This window comes from Vanacampus margaritifer, chromosome 6 (assembly GCF_051991255.1).
Source record: "Vanacampus margaritifer isolate UIUO_Vmar chromosome 6, RoL_Vmar_1.0, whole genome shotgun sequence".
Taxonomy (NCBI): domain Eukaryota; kingdom Metazoa; phylum Chordata; class Actinopteri; order Syngnathiformes; family Syngnathidae; genus Vanacampus; species Vanacampus margaritifer.
In genome coordinates, this window is record NC_135437.1 from 22084030 (window position 1) to 22108204 (window position 24175).

The 24175-nt window shown below is 38.7% G+C and overlaps 2 protein-coding genes across 5 annotated transcripts in view; one reads left to right on the forward strand and one right to left on the reverse strand.

Annotated features, from left to right (window-relative positions):
- Positions 1–4378: 4378 nt before the first annotated feature.
- LOC144053990 (uncharacterized) lies at positions 4379–12953 on the reverse strand. Of its 4 annotated transcripts, none has more exons than XM_077568979.1 (3): positions 12826–12953; positions 6109–6297; positions 4379–4853 (listed from the first exon to the last, which is right to left on the reverse strand). In XM_077568979.1, exons 1-3 carry the CDS (start codon positions 12854–12856, stop codon positions 4759–4761), a joined length of 315 nt encoding a protein of 104 aa, XP_077425105.1. In that variant the 5' UTR covers positions 12857–12953; the 3' UTR covers positions 4379–4758. The 4 variants fall into 4 exon arrangements, with proteins under 4 accessions (XP_077425105.1, XP_077425101.1, XP_077425104.1 ...); XM_077568975.1 differs by having other exon boundaries at positions 6080–6297; XM_077568978.1 differs by lacking the exon at positions 12826–12953 and adding an exon at positions 8356–8435.
- Positions 12317–24175, forward strand: part of fa2h (fatty acid 2-hydroxylase) — a 40112-nt gene continuing 28253 nt past the window's right edge. Inside the window, exon 1 of the mRNA XM_077568974.1 lies at positions 12317–12754. Coding sequence (XP_077425100.1) covers positions 12467–12754 — 288 coding nt within the window. The 5' untranslated portion in view covers positions 12317–12466. The remainder of the gene's footprint in view (positions 12755–24175) is intronic.

A 24175-nucleotide genomic window follows, 5' to 3' on the forward strand; every position in this document is an offset into this window, starting at 1 on the left:
TTTTCATACTCTTGTTAACAAAAGTGGAAGAATGTTAAACTAATAGAAATAGTTCAAATGAATTTTTGACGTCTATAGCCGTCAATGGCAGTCAATCAGACGCAAAGACATTCACCAAAAAGTTTTAATGGCCGCCAACAATTTTTACGTTTCTCAACTATTTTAAATTTTTAACCATTTAAAAAAATATATTTTTTTTTAATTAAGAAGCCACATACACACAAATCAACTCGCTTTAATATTATTGAGGTACTGTTTGTCCCGCGTGTCTTTTTAAATCTGCAAAAGAAATGTTAGGCCTTTGAATTGAATTTATTCAGACAGCATTATGATAGCCACAAATTAAAAACAAAACCAGACATATACAAAGTGGCCCATCACTACTTTGTGGTTCACTTATTGCAGATTCACTCAATCGCGGATTTTTATTTGGGTCCATTTATACTGCTATTTTTATATATAGAATATTTGGTAAATTAACTCATTCACTGCCATAAATTCTTTTTTTTTTTTTAATTATTAAAAATTTGGGGCAAGAGGCGATTACATTTTTTTAATTAATCGCATGACTTCACTAGTTAACTCATGATTAATCACAAATTTTATATCTGTTCTAAATGTACAATAAAAAAATTCTAGGTTTTCATACTCTTAACAAAAGTGGGAAAAAATGTTAAACTAATAAAAATAGTTCAAATGAATTTTTGACGTTTATAGCCGTCAATGGCAGTGAATGAGTTAAGAAACGTGTACCGTGATAAGTAAAAAAAAAAAAAAAAAAATGTTGACTTTTTTTTTTTTTTTTTTTTTTCCTACTTAGCAAGTCAGTGTCCCATCACTGGTGAGCTATTTTTAGAACAGACCAGAGCTTTACGCTGGCACCTACACAGTAAGGCCAATGCGTGTCTCATCGCAACCTCCCACTCACTCCCCTTCTCAGTGCACAGCAGCAGAACTACAAAAACAAGTTAAATGAAGGCAATTAACAAGTGGATTTTTAAACCCCCCCAAAAAACTACCATAATGAAACAAAACACTTATAGACCTTCAATATACATTTCAATGAAAAAAACCCAAACAGGTTTGCTCCCTTGGATCTTCCTCACGGCGTCAGCTGCCAGCTGTCAAATTCGGCGAGCAGCACCAGCATGGATGAGTGCTCTTCAGGGGAAGACTTGGAGAAGCGGGAGTGCGGCGTGAGGATCACATAGTTGCCGCTCTTCCTTTTCGCCGACACCAGGCCGATACATACCCTGTCGGGGAGAACGCCGTTAATCGCTTCACTTCCTAATGTACTGGATCGAGCGCTATTTATGAATTTTCCACACCATTCCTGTTATATTTTATTCCTCGCACTTTTCTGTCCTGCTACTACTTCCGCATTTTTGTCAACCGATTCTCACCATTCAAACTCCAAAAATTCACATGAAGATCGCTTCAATTTTTTAAATTCCAAATATTCAGTTTACCCAATCCCTGTTTGTACCCCCAAATCCTCCATTCATTCCCAATGGCAGGTTTTACATTTACATTGACTCAACTTCACATTCAAAACATTAAGCTCATTCAATTCACCTTTGGGGGCGGCCTTTAACATAATTCAACATTGTGCACCCCCAAATTCCTCATTCATGATTGTGCACCCCCAAATTCCCCATTCATTCCCAATGGAAGATTCAACATTTCACATTGTTTCAACTTGACATTCAAAACATTTCACCCATTCAATTCACCTTGGGGAGGACCCGCAACATAATTTCAACATTGTGCACCCCCAAATTCTCAGCCATCTTTCCTTCCCTCAGCTTTCAGACACTGTGAGCGTGTCTACTGAATAGGCTGGAAACAATTAACTCATTGTCATGTGCTTCCCTCAAATTGTGATTTCATATGTGATTATTTTTCAAGCTCTGCTCCCTCTCAAAAAAAAAAAAAAACATAGCAAAAGGTGTGTGGGGGGGGGGGGGTCTTTGCCATTGTAGTAGAGCAGGGGTGTCCAAAGTTTTTTGTTTGAGAGGCCATCTACATAAAATCAGGACACAAGGGCCACGTAATGTTATGAAGAGAAATTGCGTTGAGTACAAAAAAAATGTACAAATAATTTATTTGTGTTTTGCATATCGAGAAAAACTCTACAATTTATTTGTAATAGTGGCACCTTTTTTTCGACACCCTCTCTTCTTACTTTGACCATCTCCAAACATTTTTTTTTTTTTTAACTGTGTCAAATGCCATTTTTAGTACTCACTGAGTAGCCACTGAAAATGGATGGCGGGCCGCAAATGGCCTCCGGGCCGTAGTTTGGACACCACCGTAAGTAGAGCAAACATGTTCCAAATCGCCCCATGTTCCCCAAAAAACAAATTCCAAACATTCTTTCCCAAAATATTTTTTTTTTGCAAGGAGGTGGGGCGAAGATTATTTTAAATCAGTTGATCTCATGTTCACAGTGAATTCCCATTTATTCGACTGATGGAAAGTTGCCAGAAATGACGTACCTGTCGTCAAAAGTGTTTCTGGCGTGACATATTCTTACGTAGAGCGCCATTGGTTAATTCTGATGTTGAACACGTTTGTGTTGTACGGGTCATCAATCATTAGTTGCGTCTGTCGTCAGTAAGCGAGCGTGAGCGCCAAAGTATCAACTTCACTTGAAACGGAACCAGAGCTTTGGCTTCCTTTTCTACAACGTGACTGCTTTCTCACGTTCAGCAACGCTCACCTGCACGACCAAAGGAGGTCACACGTCATCATGTGCGCAACCTCACTATGTTACTTTTTGAGCTCGTAGCCATGAATTAGTCAAAAGCGAGCTTGACTCCCAAATGTAGAGGCTACACCCAACACACACACATAGGGTTGTCTTTTTTTTTTCTGTTTCTAAAAGTGAGCTGTTGTTTCCACGATGTTTCATCATTGTGGCCAATTCCACCTGTTTTCCTTTTTGGGAAATACAGTACTCCATCTATTTTTCTTTTGCTGGAGTCATACAATTCACACATAACACATAACCCTAACCTATTATGTAGTTTAGAGTTTTGCACAATCAAAGAACATTTGTGTCTCCACTGAACTTTTTTTGTTTGTTTTAGAACTACTTTTCCAACATTTCAAAAGAACCAACTAGGCCAAATATTTATTAACTGAGTCTCCCTCTCTGTTTTGTGTTTTGCTGTTTCATGTTTTCTTCCATTTCCATTCTTGGTCATGAATGAAGAATGAATTAATGCTATGTTTACAGTGCTAATTTCTTAGCATATAGTTAATAGTTCAAGTTGGAGGAGGATGGAACATTGGCCTTGGCAGAAATTTTGGTTGCTCTCTTTTCTATTTAAAAAAAAAAAAGTTTTGTAAACAATTTAGAAACGATATTTTGCATTTGATAGCTTTGTAAACATTTCCTGGCCTATAATGTGATCATGTGTTTAACATAATTGCACAATTTAATCATCGGCTTTGGGTCTTTTCTATGAAGTTAGCATGTTGTCTTTTTGTCTGTGCATTTTTCTCTCTCTTTGTACTCCAGCATCCTCTCTAAGTCCAAAAATGTTCTTTAAATAAATTGACCCGACCGAGCATTATTATTATTATTATTATTATTATTAATATTAATATTAATATTAATATTATTATTATTATTATTATTATTATTATTATTATTATTATTATTATTATTATTATTGATAATATTGATAATATTATTATTATTATTATTATTATTATTATTATTAATAATAATAATAATTTGAATGATTCCTGTTGTGTGTAGTGTCAGAAGCTGCAACATTACCGGCCTAGTGGTAGAGTGTTTGCCCTGAGACTGCGAGGTTGTGGGTTCAATCCCCAGCCGGGTCATACGAAAGACTGTAAAAATGGGACCCATTTGCCTTCCTGCATTGACACTCAGCATTATGGGTTGGAATTGGGGGGTTAGGTCACCAAATGATTCCTGAGCGCAGCCCCTGCTGCTGCTCACCACTCCCTCGCGGCATGGGACAAATGCGGAGAATGAATTTCGCCCCATTAGGGACTTAAGTGTCATAACAATTATCCAATTTAGAATGAACATTTGAGAAGAGGCAAAATTGGGACAAATGTGTGTATCGGCCTCCCCAACTTTATCATACTTAACTTCTAAGTTACAATTTTTTGAGCATTTTGAGTTACGAACCCTCACTTCGTCTTTTTTTTGGGTGACAAAGTTTGAGGACAAAATTGGAGGCAAAAGTGATCTTCTGAACAATTAAACTCATAAATCAAGGTGTGTAATCTAATGAAATTAGGCAACAATTCATTTGGTGTGATTTTTATACATGAACAAGAATAAATGTGAGAGCGACAAAGCAGTTAATTTGTCAATCAACGAAGCTTCTTTATTTCACCCTACAATTTTTTTTTTTAACACAATCAACACCACATGCAAAAATAGTAGCAAATGATTGCCACCTCATTAGCTTACAGCAAGTTCAGCAAAAAAAACAGCAAATCCATTTATGTTTGGAACATGAGCACATCTGGTCGGATGATGCTTTGCAAACAAAACAGAATCAAGACAAATGTGATGACTGGCATGCTTGGTACTGGAGGGAAGTCCAAATTGGCTGCACTTGAACAGTTCACCATCGGAGTGTCGGTGCGTGGACATTTTGAAAAAGTCTTTTTGGGATGTTAGTAAATGTATTTTTTTTTTTTTTTTTAAGAAGGTTTCTTCTGACAGTCGATGCGGTCATCTAGGGCTCGTGGATCAGCGGGCACGTTTTACACTGCGCTTGAGTCTGACGCAGCTCGGGATGCATTTCCTGTCCGACTTGGTGCCGCAGGAGACCGGTGTCGGGGCTGCACATGCCTGTTTCCTGTAAAGAAAGAGAAACCGGACACAGAGGCTGAGAAATGAGAGAAGCAAGTGTGATTGAATGTTTGTTGTGGTGACACGATACTATTCAATTATTTACGGCGCACTCCCTTGGCCTCGACAACAGCAGAAAAGCAGGTGTGATCAGTGATCGCGGTCCAGTTTGGGGCGGCCGCAACCAAGAGGCCACTGGTGTCAAACTCATTTTGGTGCAGGGCCCACGTCCATCCCAGTTTGATCTCAAACATGTAATAAGCTACAAATAATGACAATTCCAAGCGTCGGCCATCTTTCGGGGTGCAAATTACAAGGACTTTTGGAAAATGATCTCAACAAAATGAGTGCCATTTCAACAATGTTATGAACTGACTTTGATGTGCAACTTGCTGATCACGGGACTCTAAAAAGTCATTCAGATCTGTTAACACTAAAGAGGAAAAGTTAATGCATGGTTCAACACAATTCCAAATTAAGTTGTCACACCTAAGAAAGAATAATGGAATCTGTTGTGTTGCGTTTTTTTGGGCTAAACTTTTTTTTTTAGAGTGTATAAGTGTATGAATTTTTCACAATGATGGAGTAGTTGTCCCCCTGACTTGTACTGTATACTTAAAACTACAGCCATACAAGTTGTGGCAGTGTGTGAGAAAAAAAAATAATAATAATTCCACCAAACCAACCTCTTTTTGAACTGAATCTGTCGACTGTTATTTTGCAATATTCTCTCGGAGGTATTCATTTTCAAAGATGGCACAGTAATTTTTATGAAGTAGGCTTGCTTTGCTTCTGAAACACCTGAAGCATCTTTTAGCCTTCACAAATGCATCAATATTAGGCGCCAAATCCTTAGTCACAGCTATTTCAGAATGACATTTAAGTGGTAGGTAATTAAGTGGTCGTTGAAGGGATCATCAGTGCGCCCCCAGTGGACAAAATGAGCAAAAACATTTATTAAAAAAATTGCTGTAAGTGTGCTCCGTCTCTATGGACCGGATTGGACCCCCTGAATGGCCGCTTCTACGTTTGACACCCCTGGCACAGGCAGTGAAGATTTGGCACATTTTACAAGCTTGCATCAGTTATGCTGCTCACACCATAAATAAATAAGTTATCCCCCATTCAGTTACATACAGTACATATTATGTGTCATACAGTAGGTGTGTTTTAAATCTATCATAATCACTGTAACATGATCGCTGGATTTGACTGACTTGTAGAGTTCCTAACCTGGCAGCAGCAGCCTCTCTTTTCCTGACCTGTTTCATCAGCTTCAGCATGTGACAGATCTGCCGCAGCGTCATGTTTGGAGCGTGGCGAGGCAGGCGGGGTCGCGGGGCATGGCGAGGACCCCGGTAAGTAATCACTGACAGACAGTTGCCCCCGTTGGGTCCCTTGCCAAACATATGCAGGGGCTGAGCGCTGCTGTGCACATAGCAAGATGCACACTAAAAGCACAGAGGGAAGAAAGGGCAGTGTGTTAAAGGGACAGTTTTTCTTGATCCAATGTTGTGATCCTATATGACATAAAGCCTACTAAATTAAGAACATTAAGGTGGAAGTCAAACTTAAACATTTCTTGACAATATGTTATGTGACCTCACTAGTCTAAACATGACTTTCTGATTACTATTACATTTGTGGAATATGAGTTATGAAGCAAAATCCAGCCATTGTTATTCCATCTCAGGGAGCGGCCATTTTGCCACTTGCTGTCGACTGAAGATGATATCACAGTTGCTCAGGGCTCAGGTAACAACCAATCACAGCTCAGCTTCAGAAAACAGGTGAGCTGCGATTGGTTGTTGCCTGAGCCCTGAGCAACTGTGATGTCATTTTCACTCGACAGCAAGTGGCAAAATGGCCGTCTTCTCATATTGATAAAAACGGCTGGATTTTGCTGCTCAACTCATATTCCATTAACACAATATTAACCAGAATATTATATTTAAGAGTAGTAGGGCTGCATAGAACATATTATTGTCAAAATTGTTTCTATTTATTTATGTATTTTTTTTTTGGGGGGGGGGGTGACTTCCCCTTTAAGGACCACAACTAACCCTTCATGTGTTCACAAATCAAACAATAGCAAAAACATACAAATGACAGTTTATCACAATGGTTATTAAGCTTGGTTGATGGGATTCAGCATCCTAACGGCATGACTTGCAATGCCAAAGTGAGCACTTGTAATCTAACACAACTCTAGCTATCTAGCTAAACTAATGGAGAGGGAGAATACAAGGACACAACATTTTCGGAATTCAAGGTGAAGAGAGCCAGAGTTGATGAATTTCCATGTTGTTCACTAGTAAACCCTATATACATATATATATGCCCATTGGGGTGTGCCAAAAAATCGATTCTCATTTAGTACGATTCAGAATCGATTTTAAATGTCCCAAAATCGATTTTATTTAAATGATTTTATACTGTCTTCCCTTTGTTTGTGTGTGCTTTTATTGGGAGCGCTGTTCATGTTGTACCTAATTTGGCCACTTAGGGGCAGTGTGGTTTCACGCGGTCTAATACACTGTTAAGTTGTAGCCACATTAGAGAGTAGAAGGAAAAAGCCAAGATCAATTGATTCCAATTAAAAAGTTGTTGTTTTTCAACGTGTAGCCGTTCTTTTGAGTGATAAAAGTGCCACGAGTAGCGCACTAATTAGCATTAGCAAGTCAGACTGGAGTAGATCATTACGATTCCTTGAACATCCATAAATTGAAGCAAAAATCATTGTCAATCAAATCATTTTGAATCAAAAATCGTATTTAACCAAAAATTGATTCTGAATCGAATCTCACACCCAAAAATCAGAATCAAAAGATTCCCACCCCTAATACCTATGTCTTGAATTTGAAGGGGAAAAAAACTTTTTATTTTTCAATAAAGGGTTTAGTTATCTGCGCACAGGAAAATGTTGGGGTTCAGTATCTCCAACAAGGTTAAGAACCACTGCTTCATCATAAATATTAACATTTTTGTTAACCTGTGGCTATATTTACATACTCATTAACATCATTTCATCTACATTTTAATTTAAAAAAAAACACTCATCAATGACGGAGCATTAGAATCACTGATCTACATTTACAATAGGTGTTCCATAAAAATGTCTTCATTTATTCCCAAGAATATTTTCTCTTTATTTCGTTGCATCAAATGCACTAATATGGACCTCCCTTTTGCGTGGATAGTGCTGCTAATGTCACTAGACTTAATCACCCGCTCCAACAGAAACCTAAACCTCCATTCTTTCACAGCACTGACACTTGATCATGTTGCCCACTAACAATTGCTTAAACATTCATACACGGCAAAGCTGTGTGAGGAAAAAAAACATCATTTGACACATTTGATTGTACATTTGACTGCATAAGACAAAACAACTTGTTCTGATTTTAACAAGCACAAGACACACACACACAAAAAAAAAAAAACACATCTCCAATAGCATAATCACTTTAAAAAGTTTTACATGAGCTGATATATGCACGCATACTTACATGGACGACAGTCGTCATGATGATGATGAGTTAAAGCTCATGTATATAAAATATCGTCATCAGTACGGGATGGCTGTCTTATAGATACACACGGGCGGGAGACGTCAACTAATCACCATTTGAAACCAAAGTCCGCCTACCTCCAACATCACCACAGTGACATCACACACACACACACATTTCAGGTTGCTTCAGGTTACAGACACGAACTCTGTGATGGAGAAGTCTTTTGTGGTGAGGTGTATTTTTAGAGCCAGCTGTAATTTAGGGAATTGGGGGGGGGGGGTGAATATGTGCGGACGGCAGATGACAGACACGAAGGGATGTCAGAATGGAGGGAAGGAAGACAGTGATGGAGCACACAGAGGAGCTTGCTGAGGGGAGCAAGCGTCACTCAGTGTCTGGTGTCATCTCTGAACAAAGTGATGCATCAGGGCGTTACACATTGTCCGTTGTTACAAAAGATCATTGATCAAACGCATTCAGGTGCTTCTTTGGTCGCGACATCTTTTGGAGCCGCTGTGAAACTCTACAGGTGTTAAGATTCAAACTCATTCTATTCTGGAAGAGCAAATAACACAAAGTGATAGTGTCCACATTTTGCAATGGATTTCATCCATCCATCTACATTCCCCTCCAAAAGTATTGGAACAGTAAGTTTCATTCCTTTGTTTTTGTTACATAAACTATTGCAGACTGTGTTTCGGATCAAAAGATGAATGTGAGACACAAATTCCGAATTCCACTTTTTATTTAATTTACTACTGTAGGCCTTCTTAACTTAAACATTCAGGTATTCCAACTTGTAATTCTCACATGTTCTAAAATTGAGATCTTTGAAACAGATGGAACCCAAGTTGACTTTTATCACTATATATCTATTTTTTTTCTAGAGCTCAGTATTGTTCATTCGATTTGACATCATCATTGCTCTCCTTTTTAAAAAAAAAATAAAAATGAAAAAAAATTCTCATTTTTTATTTTTTTTTAAATTTTTTAAAATATATATACATATATATATATATATACACATATATTTTTTTTTCTAGAGCTCAGTATTCATTCGATTTGACATCATCATTGCTCTCCTTTTAAAAAAAAAAAAATAAATACATTTTTTTCTCATTTTTTATTTTATTTATTTATTTTTTATTTTTTTAAATATATATAAATATATATATATATATATATATGTATACACATATTATTTTTTTTGTATGTGGGTGAGTATGTGTATGTGCGTGTGTGTGTGCGTGCGTGCGAGCGTGTGTGTGTGTGTATTCATCAGTTCACCTAAAGCCCATTAAAAAAAATCCCATACTAATAATATAATATAATAATAAATTGCCAAATGCAGAAACATCAATGTAAGTTATCACGATGTAGTGGCTCTCGCTAACAGACAGAATTAAGTAACCAGAATGAGGTTAAAAAATTCTATATACGTAGACCATGTTTCTATAAATTTTGATATTTGGTTTTTATTTGAGGCAGATATTTTTTCCATTAAAATGTGATTTATGAGGAGGTTAGACCATTGGTCGATATTCAGAGTTTGTTTATTTTTCCAGTTAACAAGAATTTTTATTTAGACTTTTATCACTATGACAGCAAGTGAAGTTTGACCAAGTGACAGTGACGAGTCTTGGCAGTCTTGCTTATTTGGTAGGGGCGGAGCTACATGGTGGGTACCAGCCTGCCTGGCCACCTCACATCTGGGAACATTTTGATACCTGTGAATTTTCTACTATTTTCACATGAATGCTGTGTTCTTATATCACTTGATACTCCGCCACATTACATTTACATTCAAATGTACCTGTTGTGGTCAGAAGGATAACTATATATGGTTTATCAAGAAAAACTGCCTCGCTTGTAATAGCTCCCAGAGTGTATTTGTCGAGACACTTTGACAGCTACTGCGGGACGAGGATAAAAGCTGCAACATATTATTATTATTATTTGTATTATTATTAAGCTTTTTTCACTGAGAGGATCACATAAGATACTTCATGATCTATAAATAAATAAACGGGGATGAAAATTGAAAATATAAATAATTTTCACATCAACATAATATGTACACAAGAAGTAAACACATTTGGAGGGTAATTATTTTAAATCGCACAAGACTATATCTCTATTTTTATAACAAAATGTAAAATTTTATAAAGGGACGTTTTTGCCTTCATGGCCTGGGGAAGACACCCCCCTAGTGGGAGAATACACGCTCTACACCACAAGTCATTTTTTGCTTGGTATGTATGCACGTGTTACCAATTCGGGGATGCAACGGAGGACTTCCCTCCAAGGCCGGAGTCGCCTCCGGGAGACGGAGAGTTGCACTGCAGTCTTCTTTTATAATGATTTGTTTTTCACACTTTCCTTTCTTTCCAACCTCCGAGGACACGCGCCCGTCACTCTTTCAGCTCCTTCTCACACGCATGCGCACTCTGCCCTCTCCGTCTCACACAGCCCTGTCACACGCAAGCAAACATCAACTCCTGCAACACGTGTTATTTTCAAATGTTGTCATTGCGCTTTTTCAACTGAAACCTAAAACTAAATTCTGTTTGGATTTATGGCACAGAAGTGAACTTTTTAAATCTTTTATAGAGTTATCATGGAAACGTCTAATTCCCACAGAGAGCGAAATCAGCATCCATTTGTTGAGTGAAGATGAAGCTGCGAGATGTAAAAACAAACATTAAACAGAAAAATGGCAAATATTTTGTGTGTATTTTCCCTGATCAACACAATCTAGCCCTGAAAGGGGGGGGGGGGGGTCGACGTTGGATCTGAGAGTCTACATAAGTGTACAAGTCAGGTCCTCGAGGGCCGTAGTCCTGAATGTTTCCCTACTCCAACACAGCTGATTTAATGATCAGAATCATTATCAGGATCCTGCTGAGCTTGCTGAATAGCTGATTATTTGAATCAGCTTTGTTGGACGAGGGAAACCTGTAAAACATGCAGGACTCCGGCCTCGGAGGTTAAAAAGTTGTGGCAAAAAGATGCCCTCCACATAGAAATGGAGAAATGAGTGTGATGGGTACAGTACCATATGCTTCCAGCAGATGGCGCACTCCCATTGATTAGTTTTTGGGTTTGGGTCAGTTGATAGAAGACGCTTAGGGGTCGATCCCTCATAGAGCGAATCAATGGGATTTTCATGGGGTGTGTGTATTTTAATTTTTGTATTGTTTTAATGTCCACCTCCATAGTTGCGGCTATAGGTGATATTGAGGAAAATAACATTTTTAGGTCAGTTATGTGCAGCATGTTGAACCGGGGGGGGGGGGGGGGGGTTGGTCGTCAATGCCTACATATTTGACTGTCGGCAGGGAAATTAGGTCTTGGGTAAGAGCAAAACGTTAAGTTAATTACTTAATAAATAAAGCGATAACTCAGAAAATGGATGGATGGATGGATAAAATGGAAGTTTAAATGTCCAACTGCATTTCAATGCACCTCATGTCTCGTGGACATAGTTGTGCCGTTTCATTCAATGACGGCATAATAAACTTGCCGTTTCTTAGCGTCCTAAATTAGCTATTGATTATGTTTTTGGGATGGGATGTTGGTGGCAGCTATGAAATGGCAATTTAAATTGTGATAACTGATAAGGCACGCAAAAATGCCAAATGTACCTGATAAAGATAAATCAAGCTCCCCGTCACGGCACTATGCGGACTAACTTCAAAAAGTCCCTTGGGGTATTACAATGACGTCAATGTATAATTGAATAGCTTTAATTATATTATTATTACAATTGTTCCACCACTTTTAATGATTCGTTACTTAATTGGATCATCATCCTAGTTAGTTGATAGGCGCCCATTTTCTTACTTACTACTTTGTATTGAATTGAAACATTTCCGAGTTAATGAACGCCTACCAAACCCCGCCTCTCAGCTCCGTCCTCCCTCTGTGTACTTTTTGTCTCGGAGCGTCTGGGTGTTAACTGTCAAGTTGAACTCCCCAAACACCAGGCCTTCGGTCAGCCGTGGAGTTCTTTTTTTTTTCCTTTCCCCTTTTCCGTAGCCCTTAAGTTTTTTTTTGTTTTTGTTTTTTCCACGGTACAGGTGGATTCCGCATCCGCATTGGCAGCATGTCTCCTTCCACATCCCCCCGGTTCTTCACGGAGAGGGAGGTGACCCGCCACTGTACGAAGGACTCATGTTGGGTGCTACTCGGGTCCCGGGTGTACGACGTGACCGTATTCTTGCGGATGCACCCAGGAGGGGAAGCGCTGATACTCGGAAGGTCGGGGAAAGACGTAAGCAGGGAGCTGGAGGGACCCCCGCATCGACACTCGGAAAACGCCCGACGGTGGATGGAGCAATACTACATCGGAGAGTTGGACCGAGACAGCCGCAACGACGCAGACGAGATACAGGTAAGAAGCAGCTGTCTCCCTAGAGCTAGCTTGGCTGACATCACTGGCCTCAGAAAAACAAACAAACTTACCCAGTAGAAGCCTGGCAGGTGCGTTGTACATTTTCAGCCATGTTCAGAGTTTCGCGACGCCATTCCCCAACCATTTACCTGCTTTACCTTACCATGTTCCATGCGGACATACCGGTTTCGAGTAGACTACAACCGAAACCAATAGGTATTTTCCAACCTTTTATTGACCAAAGGCGCACATTTTACGTTAGCTAAAAATAAATAAATCTTGCCGCTCACCACCAAATAAAAACGTCACAAAAAGCGAATATGCAATACGGTTTAATTGCCATCTAGTGGAAGAGCATTTTAATATTATGCATGTCTCTGATACGTCGCTGCACATGCAGGTAGACTCACAAAGTAGATTTTCAGACCAATTAAGTGAAATTGAGCAATTTGCACGCTTGCTGATATTCCATGGCACACTGGTTAGAAATCTCTGTCCTATTCTAACTGGATCGGACATTTACAAAATGTACCAAATAGAAAGTCGGCACTCTGAAGCCCCATACTCGACATCACAATTTAATGTTCGTGCGGTTCCCACCTCTTTTGCCGTGTCATTGCCTTGGGTGTTTTGTTTGTTTGCCTTTTTGCATAACTTATGGGTTGCCATAACTCGGTCTCAGGCTCATGACAGTTTTCGACGAAATGTAAATCTGAAAATCTGAAGTGACATCACGTGGATGGAAAAGATATCCTGTCACCGAGTCCCAGTCATGTCTTTTTCGAAACCCTGGCATGAATAGGAACTTTAGCGACAAGAAAAGCCAATTTCAAGACAAAATGGCCTTTTTTACAAAGGGAATTATTTTCAGGCTAGTTATTTCTGGTTAAATTACAAATACTGCAATATAATGGCAAAGTAAACAAGGGCATGAGAGCCGTCTTTGTGACATCATTAATACGTATCAATAATGATGAGCTTGTAAATTCATTAATTAATTAATTATTAACTTTGATCGGTGTCACACCGCTTAGCACAACCGCCTCACAGTTCAGAGGTTGTGGGTTCGTATTTGTTCTTTGGCCTTCTAATGTAGAGCTTGCTTGTTCTCTGGGTACTCTGGTTTCCTCCCACGTAACGAAAGCATCCCTGTAGGTTAATTGGAAACTTAGCTGTCCTTAGGTTTGAATGTGAGTATGGATTGTTGTTTGTGTATATTTGTCATTATGAGCCTTGCGATCGGCTCCAGAACACCCCCGGCGCGAATGAGGAGAAGCGGTATAGAAGAAGGATGGATGATTCTGTCATTGTTTGCTTATAATCGATGGTTTATTATTTGTGTTTTGAAGTATTTGAAGCAAATGGAGTGCGCCACTTGGCTGTGACCGGCAGAGGAACTGTTGAGTCTCAGTGAGCTTGTACGTTGTAGTTTAAATTAGAAATGTTCAATACCAATTTTTTTCCAGACCGATATCAGTACAAGTACTCTTGACTCTTGACTTTTGATGTATAAAATTTCCTCCTAAAAACAATGACAGGCAATTAAATATCTAATTTAATTTATTTTATTTTAATTTAAATTTCTATACCAATATATAGCATGTTTCTTAAGATTGCATGAAATTAATGGCATTTTTTATTTATCTAATTTTCTGGTTCCTGTTTGTAAATCGGCCACAAAAGAGCTGTCTGTCTATCTATCTATCTATCTATCTATCTATCTATCTATCTGTCTGTCTGTCTGTCTGTCTGTCGTCTCTGTCTGTCCTGTCCTGTCCTGTCTGTCTATCTAACTGTCTGTCTGTCATCTCTGTCTGTCCTGTCCTGTCTCTCTATCTATCTGTCTGTCTGTCTCTGTTTGTCTCTGTCTGTCTCTGTCTGTCCTTTCCTGTCCTGTCTGTCTGTCTGTCTGTCTGTCTATCTATCTATCTATCTATCTATCTATCTATCTATCTATCTATCTATCTATCTATCTATCTATCTATCTGTCTGTCTGTCTGTCGTCTCTGTCTGTCCTGTCCTGTCCTGTCCTGTCCTGTCTGTCTATCTATCTATCTGTCTGTCTGTCATCTCTGTCTGTCCTGTCCTGTCTCTCTATCTATCTGTCTGTCTGTCTCTGTTTGTCTCTGTCTGTCCTGTCCTGTCCTGTCCTGTCCTGTCTGTCTGTCTGTCTGTCTGTCTGTCTGTCTGTCTGTCTGTCTGTCTATCTATCTATCTATCTATCTATCTATCTATCTATCTATCTATCTATCTAGCTATCTATCTATCTATCTATCTATCTATCTATCTGTCTGTCTGTCTGTCTGTCTGTCTGTCTGTCTGTCTGTCTGTCTGTCTGTCTATCTATCTATCTATCTATCTATCTATCTATCTATCTATCTATCTATCTATCTATCTATCTATCTATCTATCTATCTATCTATCTATCTGTCTGTCTGTCTGTCTGTCTGTCTGTCGTCTCTGTCTGTCCTGTCCTGTCTGTCTATCTATCTATCTATCTGTCTGTCCTGTCCTGTCTGTCTATCTATCTGTCTGTCTGTCTCTGTCTGTCTGTCTGTCTGTCTGTCTATCTATCTATCTATCTATCTATCTATCTATCTATCTATCTATCTATCTATCTATCTATCTATCTATCTATCTATCTATCTATCTATCTATCTATCTGTCTGTCTGTCTGTCTGTCTATCTATCTATCTATCTATCTATCTATCTATCTATCTATCTATCTATCTATCTATCTATCTATCTATCTATCTATCTATCTGTCTGTCTCTGTCTGTCCTGTCCTGTCTGTCTGTCTGTCTGTCTGTCTGTCTATCTATCTATCTATCTATCTATCTATCTATCTATCTATCTATCTATCTATCTATCTATCTATCTATCTATCTATCTATCTATCTATCTATCTGTCTGTCTGTCTGTCTGTCTGTCTCTGTCTGTCCTGTCCTGTCCGTCTATCTATCTATCTATCTATCTATCTATCTATCTATCTATCTATCTATCTATCTATCTATCTATCTATCTATCTATCTATCTATCTATCTATCTGTCTGTCTTGTCCTGTCTGTCGTTCTCTGTCTGTCCTGTCTGTCTGTCTGTCTGTCTGTCTGTCTGTCTATCTATCTATCTATCATCTATCTATCTATCTATCTATCTATCTATCTATCTATCTATCTATCTATCTATCTATCTGTCATCTCTGTCTGTCCTGTCCTGTCCTGTCCTGTCCTGTCCTGTCTATCTATCTATCTATCTATCTATCTATCTATCTATCTATCTATCTATCTATCTATCTATCTATCTATCTATCTATCTAAAAGATGTTACTGGTTAGCCAACGTCCTTTAAAAAAATTTTTTTTTGATGTTATTGCCTTTACAAACATGACTTTAGCGGGCGTTTCTGTGAGGCGTCAGGGAGAGTCTACCTGTTCTCCTCCTTTGCTTTTATTGATTGAATGGGAGGGGAGGGGATGAGATGTTGGTGAAAGGAGACACACAGGTAGGGATCTGGTTTAAAACGGATGTAACGTCACTGAGGAACAGGGAGGGGCGCATAGGTGATAGGGCAAACCTGTCAGGTGGGGGATGGGTTTTTGTGGAGGGGGACAGCAGTGTAAATGATTCAGGAGGGGTGTGTGTCAATATGGGAGCGTGATAAAGAGTAAAGTGAGGGGAAAAAACTGGTTTGTCTTGTCCCAATGAGAGCAGGACAAAACGTTAGAAAGTTGTAGTGTGCTCCTCAACAGTCTAGCGATTGTTTCCCTGCTTGCGTTATCGAAAGGATACCAAGCAGTTTTCATAATAGGGAGGGTGATGACAAGTCAATAGCAACTAGAAATTGCTTTTAGAATTTTTTTGTATCACTGAAAACAGAAATATATTAAACATTTATGAGGATTTCTTCTTGTCGTATGTTCAGACTTCACACTTTCGTTTCTTCTCATAGCTTCCTTTCTTTACATTCATTTTCACATGTAGTAAAGAACATGTATCGTTTGTTTCAATTAATATGAAGTGCGTCTAGTCTACTCTTAAGCTATCATTGACATAAGATGTGTTTACTTTTCATATATTTCCCATTTCTGCTTTTACGCCTGTGCAGCAGATGGCCTCTGTCACTGCTAAGTCATGGCAATAACGGTTGAACTTTTCGAGTTGAACAAAGTGTGTAGTCATTTTGTCATGTGTCACATATTTTAGCTGATGTGTGTGTGAGATAATTGTGTCGTCGTCGTCACCTGCAATTTTTATGCAAGTGAATACGAAAAAGTCTACACGCCTTTGTTCAAATGCCAGGCTTGTGTAATAAAAAAAATAAATAAAATAAAATTAAATAAAAAAAAAAAAAACTTTTGCCACTACTAAAGTGACACGTAACCTGTAAAAATCTATTGGAAAAAAACACATGCGGGGATTAAACTTGAACAACTGAGAGGTGTTTTTAATGTGCGTTTAGATGTGTTCAGAATTAACCAATCACATTCAAACTTGTTTAAATGGGAGTCAACACACACCTGCCACCATTTAAGTGCTTCAGAAGTTCAGAGGATATAAGATTTTTTTAAGACACTTTTAAAAAAATCAATTGCTGATAATTGAGTCGATGTCAACGAATGGATGACGTTCTAGATGTTTGTTTCAAGTTGTCAAATTGTTTTCCATGCTTTCGCCTCCAACGCAAACTGGCTCACTCACTTTCCTCAGTTTCACTGGCTCCACCCCCAACTCTCTCATCCAATCACATTCTGACACTCGCTCATTCAATCAAATTCAAATGCATCGCAGACGGCTGGAACTTGTAAAACTCCAACACCAATACATGTCACGCAACTGTAGGGTTATTGCTTATTACGCGTAATGCAAAAAAAAAAAAAAGACAGAAGATGCTTTACATTCATAAAGCTACAGTTTATAAGGTAGTATATAGTATCATAAAGAAAAAAAAACAAGAATAGTGGAATGCTTTGCAGTAATGAATTGTAGCAAATCTGTTGTGCTACCTTAATTGTTGCAAGATTTTCAACGTCAGACAGTGAAGTTATCTGAGTCAGTGTGATTTGTGATTGGATGTCATGGGGTGGAGGAGACTGGAAGGAGGAAGAATAGCTCGTGTGTGTTTGCATAATGACATAATGAGGCCTTCAGGTGGTCATCACTTTCCCGTGATCCGGGCCCGTTGCTTGTCATTTTCTGCTTTGCTCTCGCAAGCTTTTACTATCTTTAATTTTTTAAATTTTTTTTTTACTAGCACCTCCCGCTAGCCACTGTTGTTAGCCACTCCAGCCTATGACTCCCGCTAGCTGCTCTTGTTAGCTGCTCCGGCTAAATCCGGCTCGCCGGGCTTCACAACGGCTGCCAAGTCGCCATCGCTCGCCGAGATGTTCGTTTACTCACACAAAATAAGAATTAGTGGTGGGCTTGCCAAATATAATCTCTCTGAGCCACCATAGTGTGCGTGCTCCTGCATGCTTCTAATGCTATTCTTTGACCTCTAGATGGCGCTAGGGATCACTGAATGTCCCTTTAAAGTGACTTGATCGTGTGCAAGGAATTTTTTGGAACACTGATCTATAAAACTGCCGGCACACTTTTTTCTTTTTTAAATTGAGACCACCAAACATGTTCAGTCATGAGCACAGTATTGTAATTAGTACTATAATTTCCGGACTACAAAGTGCACCTTATCAAAAGCCGCCACAGATTAATTTAGCCATGAAAACAAACATGTATGTACATATTGTACATTGGCTGCTTCCTTTTTTTTTTATTAGCCTTGGGTCTCCAGATAACATAGAATATTTACAAAGAAAGAGGAGCGACAGATGGATTTTACAATTCTTTAAATTACCAAACACATTTAAACACAGCTTTAGCTATTAAAAGAATATTAAACTGCACAAATATTTATTTATCGTTTTTGGATGATTTCTGTGTCCCCTCCTTTTCCTTAACACTGCACGGGAAAACCAAAACATTCTGATGCTGCCATGTGGAACTTTTTTTTGATTTGTGCGTACAACTAATCCATGTGATCGGTGTCGGAATCAATATTGGACAATCTTGCTCATGGATGATCGGAATCGTCATCGTAAAACCTTGATTGGAACATCCGTAGAGTTGACTGATTTATTGTCGCTACATTATACACCCCCGGCACCGATAGATGGACATAGCAACGTTATATGTAAAATCTAAATTTTCGGACCAATCAAGTGAAATTGGACTCTTTTTTTTTTTTTTTTTTTTTTTGTAATGACATAAAAATCTGATGCTTCACTTTTGAATGTGGCAGAGCATAACATAAAATTGAAATGATCATTTTGGCTGTGGTGGCTTGTTCATTGCTGCTCACGGCTTCCTTTCACGCTTGCATCAGCTGTACCTAATTGGCTTGCGTGCGAATTGAAGAATGTGGAGCCCAAGTAGCTCATTCTTTTCGCTGAGAACCCCATCATGTGGCTGAGGAAGTAGATCATTCTCACAATTTTGTTGTAAGGATGACAAAGCCACATTGAACAAGAGGAACTCCACAGCCATCAGCTGATGGCACAATGTTGGTCACGACAATGAGTCACTGAAACATTCCAATGTTGGCTTTCCACAATTCAGGTGCTCTGCAAATGACACAGCACTTTAATTTTCATTAATCCTGTTAATGTAAATGTTCCTCAATTATTTTTTGGGGACTGCAAGGGTTAGGTGACTTTTATTTTCATTACTTAAATGGGCACAAGTCTGGATGCAGATTGAAATGATAACATTTTATAGTTATGGGTTATGATGTCACCTGGCGCACTATTCTACTGCATGCCTGTTTGATTCCTGACAAATTTTCAAAAAGTCAAGGTTTCAATAATTGTTTAATACTGAGTTTAGGGGACCTCTAAGCAGGGCAGAGAGAGGAGGGATGAGCAGTTACGCATAGAGGATGAGGGAGGGTGCAAGACGAAAGAGACACTGCAAACACGGATGCATTTTTGCTCGGGTGATTAGTGTACATTGTCTTGTATGGACAACATGAGTAGCTCACGTGTCGGTTCTCAAAATAGCTCACCAGTGATGGGACACTGTGACTTACTAAAGAGAATTAAAACAGAAGAAGAATGTCAACATTTATTTATTGCTTACTTCGAAACATACACTTGTCTTTATGTACCAAATACTCCATATTTATTTTATTACATTCTAAAACAGTTGGGTCAAAAAAATAACTCAAATTGGGTCAAGGATGGACTGACCCAACGTTTTGAGTTATTTTAACCCAAAAGTTGGATCAAATTAAATTGATAACCCGCAACACCACCCAATTTTTGGGCTTCATTTGTGATTTATTTATTTGACCCAACTTTTTGGGTTAATTGAATAGCCCGATTGAATTGGGTCAAAAATAAATTCTTTAATTTTATTACATTCTAAAACAGTTGGGTCAAAAAAATAACTCAAATTGGGTCAAGGATGGACTGACTCAACGTTTTGAGTTATTTTAACCCAAAAAGTCAGATCAAATGAAATTAATAACCCAAAAAGCAACCCAATTTTTTAGGTTGACCCAACTTTTTGGGTTAAATGCCGAGAAAGGGTCTGTCCCTTTTTGACCCAATTTGGGTTTACTTTGACCCAATTTTTTTTTAGAGTTTATTTCATTTTTTGTTTACATCGATTTTTTTTTTAAACGTCTGTAAATGATCTGTTCTGCACTTCTGCAACAGAAGCATTTCAAGTACCATTTAGACTTTCTTTATTGTTATTTAAACAGTCAGTGGACATATTTATCAAAATTTCAGTACATTAACTCACAGTATCAAAGGAATTCTATACTGATTATATTGCACCATCATTTTATGGATGGATGGATAGCATTAATGATCAACTGTAGTCCATCGGAGATCTGGTGGGAGAGTGTGGGGGTGGCAGTTGGTTGCTGTTCGAGTCCATAGATGAGGGATGATTGTTATGTATGAGTTTTCAACAGTGGTATGGCCAGGGGGAAGAAACTGTCCCTGAATCTGCATGTCCTGCTTGGACACCTCCTGCCAGAAATTAGCATTGGAAAACGTGGTTGGTCGAGTCTGAGGAGAGGATACACCTGAGCTCAAATTTTTATCTTCATAGTAAAAACATTTAATGGCAATATGTTATTATTTCTTAGCATTTTTTAAATGACTTTGTTTTTTTAAAATCTCATCTTCCCATACATTGTCAATAAGAGGCATACTGATAAAGTTGGAACATCGCAAAATGTTGTGTGAAAGGTTCGAGCCTGTTTTTCACGACTGCTTTCATGATCTAAACTGAATCTCAGCACACTTGTCACGTGATTATGTACGGAGAAATACTGTAGGTCAGTATTGCTTCTCTCCCATAAATGAGTGCACCTTCCACTTTGTGTGTGTGTGTGTGTGTGTGCGTGCATGGAGCTGAGGGCAGGTCTACAATCAAAAAGGGGTGCTATTTACACTACCAACAACATGGAACGGGCTGATAATAAACAATGATCGTTTACATTCAGAAACAGAAAGACTTAGTTTGTAATGAAAATAAAACAAGAGAGGTAAAGTTTATTTTAATGTAAATGCTTCCTTTGTTACCCCTTTCGGTTTTGACATATTACACAATAACAATTTGGGGTTTTGGCAGTCAATTTCATAGCTAAAGTGGGGTTCACAACTTCACACACAGTGATAATCCGGACAAATTTAAGCACCCCCCCAATTCTGATCAAAGCCAGCTGTTGATCCTCCTGACTGATTGTGGTGTGGGCGGTGTTGAGTGATTATTCCCCCCCCCCCCTCCCCAAAATGCTCGAAAAACAGGGCCGATAGCTGTAGGCTAAATGTTAAACCTGTTCAATATTTATAATCCAAAGTCCTGTGTATGTGCTCAATACTGTCCAAGTTCGTGCGAGCCACGATTGTGACACAAAAGGAACAATAGTCGATTAGGAAGTTACCTGAAACGCACGCTGTTGTCGGACACAAATAAAGGAGCAACTGGCTGTGGTGTGTGTTTGCATAACGTGTCATTCGCCACAGCGAAAATGTCAAGGAGACGGGACCACAGTCTATTTACATGACAAACTAACAGTTATTCTGGCTACTTTGCTACTCTTTTTATTTTCTGTCAGTCTGGATTGCCTGTTGTACCCTTGTGCCACTTAGATCTTAATCTTTGTGGGTGCAAGCTTTTGATTGTAGGCAGAGATATCGTCGTGTGTGTCTTAAACACACACTAAAGCAGTAGCGCACACACTTGAATTCAACCCCCTCGCCCCCTCCCTCGTCGTATAGGGACTTGCATATTTAAAAAAAATCAGTGTGCATGTAGCCGTGTATCGTGCCTGGTCTGTGTTGAAAGAGGAATAAAATTATTTTGTCCTCTTTGCGTGTTCGAAAACTTGAAGATAGATTTAATGTAAGAAAAAACACCTTTGCAAAAATGATTTTATCCAACAGAGATCTCTGGACACTCATACAGCCTCTAATTCATCACTTAAACAGGTGGGATTCAGAGCGTCGAAGTGTGTCTCTTCCGCGTGTACAATGGCTTCTTATAGTTAAAACCGACCGCCTCTCTTTCATTTGTAGACAAAACATACTCTCTGGGTACTTTTCCATGAGCGATGGCGAAAACAGAGTCAGGAGTGCGTGTTCGAAACAGATTCTGTTCTCAAGGACCTAATGTGTTTTCGCACAAAGCGCTGAGAAGGAACTTTTTAGACTAAATAGTATGTCCCAACTTAAGGTCAGATTATACCGAAATCAACACCATCTGCTCTGCACAGGACACAAAACATCTCGACAAGGTTAACATAAAGAATTAAAATGTTAATAATGTGTAACAATGGTTAATATATGAAATGAAGAATTAAAAATGTTATAATATCTATCAGTGTTCACTGCAATTGTACAAGAGTTTGGATCGACCTAACTTAACCTGTAAACACAGCACAGAAATGTTGGTGAACTGAGGGGGAAAAAAAATCCGAGCTAGGTTGGCCATAAATTGTTGCATTAAACAAAACTTGATTTTCTAATATACATATTTGTTACAACTGTCACTATGACATGACAGTGGTAAGTGAGTACAGTAATTTTTGGACTATAAGCCGGTGCTTTTTTCACTTGTATTCGACCCTGCGGCTAATACAAAGGTGCGGCTTATCCATCAGATCACAAGGGGGCACACTATAAAGGAAGCGCAAGAGCGTCAGGCAGAGCAAAACAAACCAAGTGCCAACAAATACAGTAGGAGAGACAAAACGAGAGCGAGACAATTTGCGCACTCAATATGGAAACGAAAGTAGCGGGAACCCTTATAGACCGGTGTGGTAACATTAAAACACCTGCGGCTTACAGTCAGGTGCGGCTTATATGTGTAACAAACTCGAGTATTCCCCAAATTTAGCTGGCGCGGCTTATAGTCTGGTGCGCCTTATAGTCCAGAAATTACTGTACCATGTCTCAACTTCAGATATCCATTGCATCAAAGAAGAATTAACTGTGATAAACTTCATAAATGCAGACAATAGCTTTATAAATAAGTTCCTGCAATTAAAGTTTTTTGATCCAAAGTGTAAAAAAAAAACAAAAAAAAAAACATGACCATTTAGGGCAGTGGTGTCAAAGTCCGGTCTCCGAGGGCCTGAGTTGTGCATGTTTTAGAGGTTTCCCACGTTTAACAAAGCTGATTCATATTTAGGATCATCAGCAGGCTCTGCAGGAGCCTGATAAGGATCCTGATCATTGAATCAGGTGTGTTGGAGTAGAGAAACCCTTGAGACCGGACTCTGACACCTGTGATTTAGGGGCAGTCTGGAGCCCTGGCTAAGTAAGCATGTGAATCATTCAGGGCTCTGCACTAAATTTAGCACTGGTAGCACTGAAGCGAGCAACTTTTTCAGTTGGTCGCACCAGCACAGGATTCAGTCGCACCCTTTTTTCGTGGAGGTATATTATGACCATATTTGCTGATGTAAAGTTGTTTTGGTAGGCATACTGTTTAGTCTCACATAAAGATTGACAGCGACTACATATATTTGCAAAAATATTTTACTGTAATAACTTTTATTGTAAGTTAAACCTGATAAAACAGGTTGATTTTTTCTTTTACAAGTTTAAAAGACATTAAAAAAAGTTCTACTTTTATAGGCCAGCTCTAATAATATGGGGATGGATTTGTCTCGAAATGATTCACACACATGCATTCGCAATTTTCAACTATTTTTCAAACCCATAAATATGTCTGCAATTTTCACGTTTTTTTAAACGTTGTAATTTATTCCACCATACTGCTATAAGCATACAGTAAGAAGATGATAATTATATTGCGTTATGTTTGACTGAGATGCTTGTTTGTTTCCTTCAACCTTGTGTCAGTTATACTCACCTTTTGTTTGTGCTGCGTCCCTCTGAGTTGAAGG